Source organism: Rhinatrema bivittatum, chromosome 9 (assembly GCF_901001135.1).
Source record: "Rhinatrema bivittatum chromosome 9, aRhiBiv1.1, whole genome shotgun sequence".
NCBI classification, from domain to species: domain Eukaryota; kingdom Metazoa; phylum Chordata; class Amphibia; order Gymnophiona; family Rhinatrematidae; genus Rhinatrema; species Rhinatrema bivittatum.
This window is the reverse complement of record NC_042623.1, coordinates 223,710,350-223,723,363: the sequence shown is the minus strand read 5'-3', so window position 1 is coordinate 223,723,363 and position 13,014 is coordinate 223,710,350. Positions and strand designations below refer to the sequence as shown.

Below are 13,014 nucleotides of genomic sequence, written 5' to 3'. Positions count from 1 at the left end.
GGGAGTGGACAATGTGTTGGCGGACAAGCTGAGTCGCGCCTTTCAACCACACGAGTGGTCCCTTGACCCCACAGTAACGGACTCAATATTCCAACGTTGGGGTTACCCACACATGGACCTCTTTGAGTCTCCTCAAAACCGCAAAGTAGAGAACATTTGCTCTCTGACTCGCAGCCAACACTCGCAGCCAAGAGATGTGTTCTCCCGTTCATGGGCAACCGGTCTCCTTTATGCATTCCCTCCACTTCCGCTTGTCTCAAAGACTCTCATGAAGCTACGTCAGGAAAAGGGAACCATGATCCTGATAGCACTTCTTTGGCCATGCCAAGTGTGGTTTCTGATCCTTCAGGACCTCTCTATTCGCAGGCACATTCCCTTGGGAAGGACCCGCTTCTGATCTTTCAGAACGATGGGTGCCTACGCCACCCGAATCTTCAGGCCTTGTCCCTGACTGCCTGAATGTTGATAGGTTAATTCTTCAGCCACTCAACCTTTCGGAGCCTGTTTCCCATGTCCTGATTGCTTCACAGAAGCCTTCCATGAGAAAATCTTATTTTTACAAATGGAACAGGTTTAAATCATGGTTCCACCACGAAGTTTCTGGACTATCTCTGGCACTTGTCAGAATCAGGTCTTAAAACTTCCTCCATCAGGATGCATGTCAGTGTGGTAGCTGCCTTTCATAGAGGTGTCAGGGATGATCCTATTTCAGTACAACCCCTTGTAACACGATTTCTGAACGGCTTGCTCCACCTCAAGCCTCCACTGCACCCTCTGGCCCCTTCTTGGGACCTCAATCTGGTTTTGGGACGGCTCATGAAACCACCATTCAAGCCTCTCCAATCCTGTGATCTTCGTTATCTAACATGGAAAGTGATTTTTCTTTTGGCAATCACATCCGCTCACAGAGTTAGTGAGTTACAGGCCCTAGTTACCTATCCGACTTACACTAAACTTCTGCACGACCGGGCAGTACCCCGCACTCACCCTAAGTTCTTGCCTAAGTTAGTATCGGAGTTTCATATTAATCCATTATACTACCCATCTTCTTTCCTAGGCCACATTCCAATTCAGGAGAACAGGCTCTGCATAACCTTGACTGTAAATGGGCACTAGCGTTCTATCTAGACCGTACAGCAGCCCATAGGAAAAGCACTCAATTGTTTGTCTCTTTCCATTCCATCAAACTGGGGCAGCCTGTGGGTAAGCAGACTCTCTGCTCCTGGTTAGCGGATTGCATATCCTTTTGCTATCAGCAAGCAGGCATTCCACTTCAAGACTGTGTTAAAGCACACTCTGTTGGGGCCATGGCAACTTCAGTAGCGCACCTACGCTCGGTGCCGCTTCCTGATATTTGTAGGGCTGCTACCTGGATTTCTCTCCATACCTTCACAGCCCACTATTGTTTGGACAAGGCTGGAAGACAAGATTCCATCTTCGGCCAATCTGTCTTGTGCATCATTTTTGCAACTTGATGTACCAACACCCTTCCGCCTGCCCGTTAAGGTTCAAGATGCCCTCTGCCAAATTCCACCCCAGTTGTTGTGCCTGTTGCACGTCTTTGGGTACATTTGGTGCATACTCTGACATTCTCAGCTCCGTACTCACCCATATGTGAGGACTACCATCAGGCTTGTCCTGTGAGAAAGCAAATGTTGCTTACCTGTAACAGGTGTTCTCACAGGACAGCAGGATGTTAGTCCTCAAGAACCCGCCCGCCACCCCCGCGGTGTTGGGTTCGTTACATTTTATTATTTCATTTTTTTGGCACTTCCTAATGCAAGACTGAAGGGGGACCCCTGCCGGCTGCAGGCTTAGTGCCATGCTGGGCATGCCCAGTAGGTGCCAGTCAAAGTGTTCCGTGATTGGGCTCCATCCTGTGATGTCACCCATATGTGAGGACTAACATCCTGCTGTCCTGTGAGAACACCTGTTACAGGTCAGCAACATTTGCTTTCTCCATATTTGGGACTCTGTGAATCTTCTATTGTAATCATTTTCTCAGTTCTCTCCACTACAGCACTGCTACCAGAGGAACCGCTGGATTTAGTGCCATGGGATTTCCTGATGGAATCTTCTGTCAGAGGAATTTCAGCTTCCTTTAACAATGCCAGAAGATGCAAGGTCCAGTCTCTCATGGTGGCTGTCACGGCACAATCTGGGGAAGGGAATGGATCTAGAAATACCCGACCGGGTACTGGTAACCACGGATGCCAGCCTGTCTCGATGGAGGGCAATTTGTCAAGGGAAATCTGCCCAGGATCAGTGGTTGCGAAAGAAGGTGGCTTGGTCGATCAGTCGACTGGAAAACAGGGCAGTGCGCCACGCCTTGTTGGCGTTTCTTCCACTTCTCCAGGGCAAATCAGTGCAAGTATTTTTGGAGAATGTGACAACAGTAGCGCACATCAATCGTCAGGGCGGTACGAAGAGTCGTCTAATAGCGCTGGAGGCACAGGAGCTGTTCATGTGGGCAGAGAAACATCTGGAGAGACTAGCTGCTTCTCATGTGGCTGGAGTGGACATCATGCAAGCAGACTTCCTCAGCAGTCAGCGTCTAGATCTGGGGGCGTGGGAGTTGTCAGCGGAAGCCTTCGCCTTGCTGCAAGCAAGGTGGGGCAAACCAGTGATAGACCTCATGGCGACACCGGCAAATGTGAAAACGTATTGCTTTTTCAGTCTGAGAGGTCAGATCGGTGGATATCGATGCTCTCGTTCAACTGTGGCCGACACACCTCTTGCTGTACATGTTTCCTCTGTGGCTGCTCGTAGGACGGGTGCTGTGGCACATCGAAGTTCATCCAGGCAGAGTGATTCTGGTGGTGCCCCAGTGGCCGCATTGTTTGCGGATCTTCTGGTCTGGCAGTAGATGCACCCGTTCATTTGGCTTATCTCTCAGGGTTACTTTGTCAGGGACCTGTATTTTCTGACCGGGCGGCTCTGTTTGAAGGGATATTCGGAGCCGGCGATATCAACTTTGCTTCAGGAGAGGAAGCCTTCCTCTTCAATGGCTTATGTCCAGGTGTGGAGAGTATTCAAATCCTGGTGTTTGCTGAATAGAGTGCAGCCCTTAGAGGTGGACATCCTGCAGATCTTGGACTTTCTGCAGTGCGAGTTATCTAAGGGGTTAGCATATAATTCCCTTCAGATCCAGGTAGCAGCTTTTGGTTCGCTGCGTGCCACGATTCAGGGAAGACCGCTGGTGTCTCATCCGGATGTGGCTCGTTTCCTGAGAGGGGCGAAGCATCTGTGTCCTCCAGTGCGGAAGATCTGTCCGGCATGGAATTTGAATTTGGTTTTTCGAGTGCTGTATGGGTCCCCTTTTGAACCAATGCAAAGGGCATCTTTGAAGGATTTAACCCTGAAGACTGTTTTTCTGGTGGCCATCTGATCAGCTAGGCAAATTTCTGAGCTGCAAGTGTTGTTGTGTAGGGACCCTTTCCTCCGTTTTTCAGATGATGAGGTCTTTTTACGCATGGTTCTTTCCTTTTTGCCAAAGGTAGTGTCCACTTTTCACCTTAATCAGGTGGTCGAGCTTCCAGCCTTTTTGAACTTGACAGTCGATTCTTTGATGGCTAGGGAACTTCACTTATTAGATGTGCGTCGAATTCTTTTGTGATATCTCAAGGTGACTAATCCATTTCGGAGATTGGGTCATCTGTTTGTCCTGTTCAGTGGAGCAAAGAAGGGAAATAAGGTTTCCAGGAAATAATTGCTCACTGATTAAAAGAGATGATAGCTTCAGCTTACATCTGCAAGGGCTGGCCGGTGCCAGAGGGGTTGTGAGCGCATTCCACTAGGGCACAGACGACCTCGTGGGCAGAGTGTCAGCTGCTTTCTCTGCAGGAGATCTGTCGTGCAGCTACGTGGTCTTCTCTTCACACTTTCACCAAACATTACCGTTTAGATGTGCACGCTCCAGAGGGAGCGATGTTTGGGGAGAGTGTATTGCGCGTGGGTCTTTCAGATTCCCGTCCAGAATAGAGGGGCTTGGGTACATCCCACTCGTCTGGACTGATCTGGTGTATGAACAGGAAAGGGAAATTTGGTTCTTACCTGCTAATTTTCGTCCTGAAGTACCACAGATCAGTCCAGAGACTCTTCCCCTTGTGACAAAAGACTTCTTCACTTCTGGATATGGCTAAGCTAATTGAGCTGGCATTTGATTTTATCAGATTGATGAAAACTGTACATAGTTGATATATGTTTTGTTAAATCAAGTGGGCCTAGTTTGTAGGGGGCTCCAACCTTGGTCTGTGTTTGCCCAAGGTTTATTGGGATTTGTTAAGGTGAACATTTTGGCTTGGGTACAGGTCCATACTGAGGGGACTGCAGGTGGCACACTCTGTTATGTAGCTGTGCCTCAAAGTTTTGTTCTCTACCTCCATCTGCTGGTAGGGATGCATAAACCCACTCGTTTGAACTGATCCGTGGTACTTCAGGAACGAAAATTAGCAGGTAAGAACCAATTTCCTTTAATGGATATGAGGTAACTGGATTTTAGGGCAAAATGCTGATCCTGGGGATCTTGTTAATTGCCATGTTTAGGGTTCAGAAAGAATTGTTTTGACTCTGCTGTAGACCTGACTGCAAATGCAGAGTGATTTTGTTTTTCTTTCTACCTTCTCCTGCATTATCACCTAGAACTGAAGTCCCCAAATGTAGATACTCAAGGGCCACAAATGTATCTGGTTTTCAGGAGTTCAGCAGTGAATATGCATTAGAGAGATATTTGCATACAATGGAGGCAAGGCATGCAGACACATCTTATGCGTACACACTATGGAAATCATGAAAACCAGACTGGTTTGTGGCCTTCAAGAACCAGATTTGGGGACCCTCTGATCTAATGAGAGGTTAGATTGTTACAAGAATGTTGGATTCAATTGCCTGTTTTCTTTCAACCCAGCCAACTGTATAATTATACTCTAAATTTTTCAGATATTTCTTTACATAGAAACTTAGTTGTCAGCAGATAAGGACCATTTAGTCCACCCAGTTTGTCCCTGTGAGAGTGCCTTCTTTGTTAATTTTTCCCAGGAATATAAATATAATGTAAAGTACAATAGAGTTCTATAATTTCAAAGGAATTAGATAAAACCAAAAAAGTGGGCATTATTATTTTTAATGTAATTTTACATGCCATCTCTGTGTTAGCAGGAGGAATCGCTGTTTGCAGCCATGCCTCCACTTTGCCCAATTGGAAGTCGTTCTAAGGTACAAAGTCCAAAGCCTGTGTCAGGAGGACTAGGAGCATTTACAAAGGTAGGTGTTTGTTTTTTCCTTTGTGCTCTGCCTCTGAGTGAACATTGCCAGAACTTGTAAATGATTATATAAATAAACCAATGTGATTCTGTGTACTATATATAAACTCCATGTATGGTATTTCTGTTAACATCTGGCCATCATCATTTTTCTTTTCTTCAAATGAGCTGATAATTGTCAAAACTGCAGTTCCAGTTCTGTTCTTCAGAGTTATCACCATGAAAAAATGTAGCACAGAAGATTGGCTCACTATGATCGGGCATAGTTTTGTGGTGCAAGCGTGTCAAATTTGTCTTCTGTTCTGGTGCCAGCTGGGCTCAGGCACAATGTGGAGGTGACATGTGATCCTGGAAAAAGAGGAGGGAGGGCTGCTGTATTGTGACAACCCTGCTGGCCTTAGAGTAGCATGGTGGGGACATCTTGGAATAGATCAGTGAGATTCCTGGTGCCACTCTGGCAAGCTGCCTGTAGCGGGGGAAGGGGGGGGCTTCAAGTGAGTGAAGATTTAGCACAGTACTCACCAGTAAGAAAGGGCTCGATCACCATATTAAAGTCCTGTGGAATGGATATTGCATGCCCATTAGACACTCACTTGGTTTGGTATTATTGTCTGGGCTGGATCATGATGTTTCCAATTGCCCCTGTTATGTCTGGATGTCCCTGTGGGTGCCAGCAGTATTGTGCCTGGAAGATGGGAGGCTCTGCAGAAGCCTTTGTGCGAGGGCAGACTGGAGCAAGGACTCTTCTGACTCCTGGTACCATAAGAAACATTGGTTGCACTAGGACTTCACTCCTTAAGCTCCCCTCCTCCCTCTGTGGCAGTTGCCTTTTTATATATCATAGGTCCGGGTTTGATTGTGGTTCAGAAACTGTATAAGGTGCTGAGAAAAGCACTTAAGTAGTGTGAGGGATCCTTTCCAGGGCTGTTTCCTTTGGTGCTGAAGAAGTTATTGCTGTCTGTATACAACTTAGCTAGGGCAGACCTGTCCTCTATGCTGAGAGGTGCCAGGCCATCTTGTCTTTACTATCATGGAAGATCCTTTTGGTACCTAGCTACCTGTTTTGCCTGGATGATCTGACCATGGCATTGTCTAGGGTCCTCCACAGAGATTTCTTCCAATTTAGGATAGCATACGCCTCCTCCCAGAAAATCTTGTTTATTTCTAGTCAAGCTGGCAAAGGTGTTGTCTATCACCCTGAGAATGGAATAAGACCCAAAAATGTACAGTATATTTCCAGCTAGTTTCAAAACCTGAAGGCTCCTGTGGAATCTGCATCCATTCCAGTTCATTGATTCCTGAAAGACCTCCAGATGAGGCTGTCAGGTGCCTATGTCATACTTTCTGGTAGCTTCCAAAATCAACTTGAAATATTGGGTCCAGATCTCTCCGAGGTATGGAGTTGTCCAGTACCACACCACACTGTAATGGTGAAGTTATTGAAGCAGATGAAGCATTCTTGAGAATATTCTAGCATGTCTCCCAGGAAGGATCCAAAGACATTGGATGTGTTTGAGAAGAAAGTCTTCCAAGGATCCATACTTAGCACTCGAATTGTGACCCACCAGTTGTTTATGGTGCAGTATTTCCACGAGTGTGCAAAAGCTAAAGCCTTTGATGGAAGTGACAGACAGTAGATGGGCAGAGTTTTGGCGGGCTATGGAGGAGTGGTGGATAACATCTCATTTGCTCTGTATGTGAGGCCTTTGACATTTTGGCTAGGACTTCACAGTCCGTATAGGGGCCAAGAAGCTTTTAACTGGTTACTAGCAAATGGGCTCCAAGGGAATGTTCATAACTGCCTGGCTGATGTGCTCTGTATGGTAGGGAGTTTTGGGAATAAGGTGTAAGAGAGATAGTGGCTCTATTTAAGCAATATCAGGCCACTCTGTAGTCACTGTATGCAGTCAGAGGGGAGGGAGGGAGGGGAGAGACCAATCTGGTCCTGCCAAATGTCAGTACTTCTGAGGAAGTGACGTCACGCTCCATGCACGGAGCTTAATTTGAGAAGCTCGCTTCCCCACCAGCCTGTATAACGCTAGTTCCAGCGTGATATAACCTGGGCAAACCACATAGAAACTTGTCGGAAGAAACTGCCGGGAGCGCAGCGCTGAATGTCTACAAAACGGAAAATCGCCGATTTAAAAAAGAAAGATATTCCATATCAAAAGGGAGGCGAAGGACCGGAGGACGAGCGCTTCGAAAATGGCGGCGGTGGCGGCCATAGCAGAAACAGGTGACAACGTGGCCGAGCAGTGCGAGAGCGACAGTGAGTGCCCTACACGGGCTGAGATGCGCAATTGGTTCTGCGAATTGCGGCAGGACCTTAAGAACTATAAAACTGAGAGAGCCTCTCTGATGTCGGATCTTAAAGAGGAACTGGCTGAAACGGGACGCCGCATTGAGGAAGCGGAGGTGCGTCTGGACACCCAGGGGGAGAGCTGGCACGGCCTACGCCGCGACCACGAGGCACTGCACGAGTAGCAACCCGCTCCCTGTCTGATAAATTGGAGGACTTGGAGAATCGCAGGTAGGCGATCAAATTTGGCGAATTCGTGGTGTTCCAGAGACAGAGGACTATGCTGATTGCCACCTACGGTGGAGCGCATTGCCTGTTATTTTTTGGATATGGGGGATAACCCGGAGGGAGGGCCTAGGCCAGTGGTCCGGCTGGATCGAGCTCCCAGGACCCTCGGCCCCAAGGTGGCGAATAGAGCACGTGACCTGGTGGTATTTTTCCACTCATATGCGCGCAAAAGGAGCAAATTTTCAATATTGCAAGGAAAGCAGCGTGTATGGTCCTGGGAGGGACATGAGATTGGTATATACGCAGATCTGGTTGCAGCTACCTTACGGAAGAGGTTCGCTTTTCCGGTGTGTCACTTCTAAACTGATTGCGGCCCATGTAAGGTACCGTTGGCTGTACCCTGGAGGGGTTTCCTTTCAATTGCAGGGAGCGACGCACCGGTAACATCGATTGCAGAAGCAGCAGCAGTTCTGAAAGAGCATAACATCACTGTTGAAATTCCCACCGGAGGATCTCCAGCAGCGCGCGGTGACCGCACCGGCTCCTGCAATGATGCCACGCTGGCAAAGAGCGCAAAAGGGGCGCAGACGCCTGCAGCGCAACACCGGACACGCGGATTTCTCTGAGGAGCCGGCCTGAGGACGTATATATGAGACTGTTTGCAGGCTAGAACAGAGAGGCCCCTATGGCAGCGTCCTTTAGTGGATCAAATATGGGACCTTTTCAGCCGGCTGGTAACCCAGCAAGTATTAAGACCCAGGTTATGTTTTCAAGTTTTGCATTTCTGGACAATTTTGTTTATTATATAGCGGGGTGGGATGGGTGAGTTCTGGGGTGTGGACTATACTTTCTCCCTCATTTTCTTCTGGGATAGGGGTGTGGATATCCCAGGACTTTGTTCCTTCCTATGGGGGAGGGGGGGGGAGGGGGGGGATTGGATTTCCTACTCTGACTTCAATTACCAGTCACTCCAAAGCCCGAGGCAGTGCTTTTTGGCGGCCCGCTGCTAATGCCCTTCCCTCTTTCTGGGAGAGCCTGGCCGTTGTTCCTGGCATGTCTACCTTGCTTGGTAACCGTAGGGGGTGAGGCTCGAGCTATCACAAGAGGTCGGAATATTCCATAGATGGCGGCGACCTTGAAATTTATGTCCCTGAATGTTAAGGGTCCTTAATACGCCTCGTAAACGCAGCCTATATTTAAAGAACTTTGGTCGAGTGCGGGCGGACGTGGTTTATTTACAAGAGACCCACTTGCGTAGTAAATATCAAGGGCTGATGAAATCAGCTAAATATCCCCATCAGTTTTGGGCGGCCGCTACGCCTGCTACTAATATGCGGGTGTGGGAATCTTAATCCATAGGGATTGCCGTTTGAACTACGGGGTCCCTGATTGACCCGGAGGGCAGGAACGTTTTGGTAAAATTGCCATTGGGACAGGAAGTGTTTTTCCCTCCTTGCATTATATGGCCCTCAGGTACATAAGGATGTTTTTTTATGATTCCTTACATACTTCACTGGCAACTCAAATGGAGGGTCAGATTGTAATTGGAGGGGACTTTAACTTAACTTTAAATCCCAAGATACGATACTTCTGCTAATAGCACACTGATCTAATACTGCACGTACGGCTTTGCAGTCTCTGATTTCCGCACAGGGGTTAGTGGATGTTTGGCGGGTTCGTTGTCCGACCTCTCGCAATTATACCTTTTATTCCAAACCCCCGACTGCTACTCTAGGCGAGACCTGTTTTATGCAGCAAGGGGTGTTGGTGTCTAGGGTAGTGGCGGCGGACATCGAGCCCATTCTTGGTCTGACCACCTCCCCAATTTGGCTAATTGTTGCGGACTCACGGGGTTGATGCGGGCCGTAAATATTGGAAGCTTAATGATTCCCTATTAAAAGATGATCATTTTGTTTCCCAAGTTCAGGAGGTCATACAGGACTACTTGGATACCAATGATACCGATGATATTAGAGGCACAACGGTGTGGGAATGCTTAAAAGTGGTCCTTCGGGGCAAATTCATATCCAGGCTGCTTTTTTGAAAAAGCAGAGAGAATGTACGAGATTACAATTACTCAGTCAGCTTAAGGATCTCGATAGGGTCCACAAGATGCAGGGCTCCTCTCGGGTCCCCTATGCTAAGATAGCGGCGATAAAACAGCAAATAGAATCTATAGATTTGGACTCTATTGCTCACCAGTTGGAATTAATGCAACAGAGATATTTTGAAGGGGGCAACAAGGCGGGGAAGCTGCTAGCTCATGCGTTAAAAAAACGACAAGCGCAATCCATTATCCTCAAGGTGAAACGCCCGGATGGGGCAAGAAGTAATGGATAGTACCGCCATTAGACAAGGTTTCCAACAATTCTATGCCGACCTTTATTCCCCTGATGAAACTATTGATGAGGATATGATTGGTCGCTATTTAGATTCCATACCCATCCCGGAACTCACCACTGCACAGCAATTCATTTTAGATAAAGATATTTCTGAGAGAAATTTTAGCTACCATAAAAGCTCTAAAATCTGGCAAGGCACCAGGCCTGGATGGGTACACTAATCGCTTCTATCAGGTGTTCGCCCCTGTTTTGGCGCCAGTCTTGGCCCGTTATTATAAGGCGTTAAGGGAGGGTGTACCCTTGTCTTCGGTGGCTAACATGGCTGGAATCACGGTTATTGCTAAGCCGGGCCGCGATCCTACACTCTGTGGCTCGTACAGACCGATCTCCTTGCTCAATGTTGATCTTAAGATATTGGCAAAAATCTTAGCTAATAGGCTGAATGGCTTTATTGCATCTTTGGTCCACGTAGATCAAGCGGGCTTTATCCCGGGAAGACAGGCAAGCGATAACATCCAAAAAATTTTAGACATGGGTGGGGGTGAAGCGGCAGGACATCCCGACGCTGGCGCTTTCGGTGGACGCTGAAAAAGCGTTTGACCTAGTGCACTGGCCATATCTTTTTGCCCTGCTCAGAAAATGAAGTTTGGGCCCCCATTCCTGGGATGGTTACAGCAGTTGTATGGTAGCCCTTGCGCATGTGTCAAAGTTAATGGGGGATACTCGGAGGTTTTTCGGGTGTCTCGTGGTACCCGACAGGGCTGCCCTCTGTCCCTCCTGCTGTTCGCTCTTTTTCTTGAGCCTCTGGCTATTCAAATTAGTCGGAATGCGACTATCAAGGGGGTGACAGTGGGCGATTACTCCTCGAAGTTGTCCTTATTTGCGGACGATATTATGCTGCTGCTTACGGACCTGATGTCCTCTCTTCCTAATCTTATCTCGGACATGGATGCTTTCAGTAAGATATCTGGGTTCCGTATTAACCTTGAAAAATCTGAGATCCTGGATATTAATCTACCATCCACAATGGCTACCCAACTGCGTTCACAGTTTAAGTTTAAATGGGCTCGTCGGCAAATTAAATATTTAGGTATTCATCTTAGCGTAGAAGATAATCTGTTTCACATTAACTATGACACCTTGTGGGCTAAAATCCTAATTGATCTGGAGGAATGGAATCGATATCGGATTTCCTGGCTGGGCAGAATAGCTGCAGTAAAAATGATGGTCCTGCCCAAGCTATTATATTTGTTTCAATCTTTACCGATAGCTATACCAAAGGGCGTGTTGGCCAGATGGCAAAAGCGGCTTATGAAGTATATTTGGGGAGGGGGGCGGCCGCGGGTGTCCCGTGCCACTCTTTATCAATTTCGAGGCCAGGGGGGTTTGGGATTGCCCAATCTCGATCGTTACTACTTGGCGGCAAAGTTTAAAATGCTGGTGGAATGGCATAGGGAGCGTAATGTTAAACCTTGGGTGTTATTTAGTCAGCATCTGGTGGGGTCTGTTCCTCTGGTCAGCTTTATCTGGCAACCCAAGGCTACCTGGTGTAGCTCGCTAGGGGAGATTTTGCCGCCCTCCATGTTACACACTCTGCACCTCTGGCATATCAAGAAACACCTGTTGGTAGGACCCGATGATTACTGCGGGAGCACTTACCTGTTCGCGAATAACAAATTCCCAGCTGGGCTTACTAATCCAACCTTCCAGAAGTGGAAAAGCAAGGGTTTAAGGCAGTGGGGGGACCCTATGGAAAGGCTCCAGCCTGCTCCCCTTTACGGACTTACAAACGCAATTTCAGTTACCTGGGACGGATATACTGGCGTATATCCAATTGCGACATTTTGCACATACATACTCTTTGAGCACTTCTCTTGGCCAGGACAAATCAGCCTTTGAGACGTTATGCTTGAAAGCTGATCAGGGCATAAAGTTGCTCTCCCAAATATACTCTTTGTTGGGTTCTTCACCTTTTATTAGGACCAAACAAATGATAGCCTGGGAACGGGATTTACAATGCTCTTTTACTCAAAATGATTGGGAATTGATCTTTCGCCAACTGGGAAAGGGGTTGATTGCTGTGTCCATGATTGAAAATGCATATAAATTGCTCTACCGCTGGCATTATAGCCCTACTCACTTACATATGGTTCAAGCATCCCAGTCCGATAAGTGTTGGAGGGGATGTGCACAAAGGGGTGACTATTTCCATATGTGGTGGGGTTGCGCTCTGATTCGTACCTTTTGGAGGGCGGTGGCGGACTGGCTTGGCCTCCTCTTCATGATAACGATTGAACTAACCCTGGCCAAGCATTATTGGGACTACCCTTATCCCAGTTAGGGACCTCTGCAAATCGGCTGGCTTCTTTTATCCTTACGGCAGCTCGACTCCAACTAGCGCAGAGAAATGGAAGGACAGTCGGGCTCCGACCATTGAGGAGGTGTATTCCAGGGTGCATAAAATCCATCTCTTGGCAGACCTTACAGCTCGACTCCGTAAAACCTATGGAAAGTTTTTGGGGACGTGGCGACCTTATAGAGCTTGGAAGGGGAACTCTTAGATACTCGGGGGGCTTGCGTACTAGGGGATAATGTTGGGGTTGACGTATTCTTACAGCTCATATTGGGTCAGGGTAGGAACTGGGTGGGGGAATGTGTATCTGACATTAGACTATAGCCTATACACGGAGCTTCAAACTATTTATGCCTGTGCTAAGGGTCCTACATGAATGTCATTGAATGCTAGCCAGGTGACCATAGATATGCCTTAGTTGCGTTTCTACTACGCATGGCAACTTCACTGAATGTTGATGTGGAGGTGTCTCGATGTTTGTCATTATGTTTGTTCTCTTGCTGACACACCCTGGGCTTTTGTATAGCATTG

The 13,014-nt window shown here is 47.6% G+C and overlaps 1 protein-coding gene across 12 annotated transcripts in view; it reads left to right on the top strand.

Moving 5' to 3' along the window:
• YEATS2 (YEATS domain containing 2) overlaps nt 1-13,014 on the top strand; it is a 799,337-nt gene that overhangs the window by 327,573 nt on the left and 458,750 nt on the right. For 11 of the 12 annotated variants that reach the window (XR_003858765.1, XM_029617009.1, XM_029617017.1 and 8 more), the window contains one exon: nt 5,155-5,262. Coding sequence is in view for 11 of the 12 variants with exons in the window: in XM_029617009.1 (XP_029472869.1) it covers nt 5,155-5,262 (108 nt within the window). In the remaining variant the exon portion in view is untranslated. The remainder of the gene's footprint in view (nt 1-5,154; nt 5,263-13,014) is intronic. The other variant, XM_029617008.1, reaches the window with a different exon arrangement.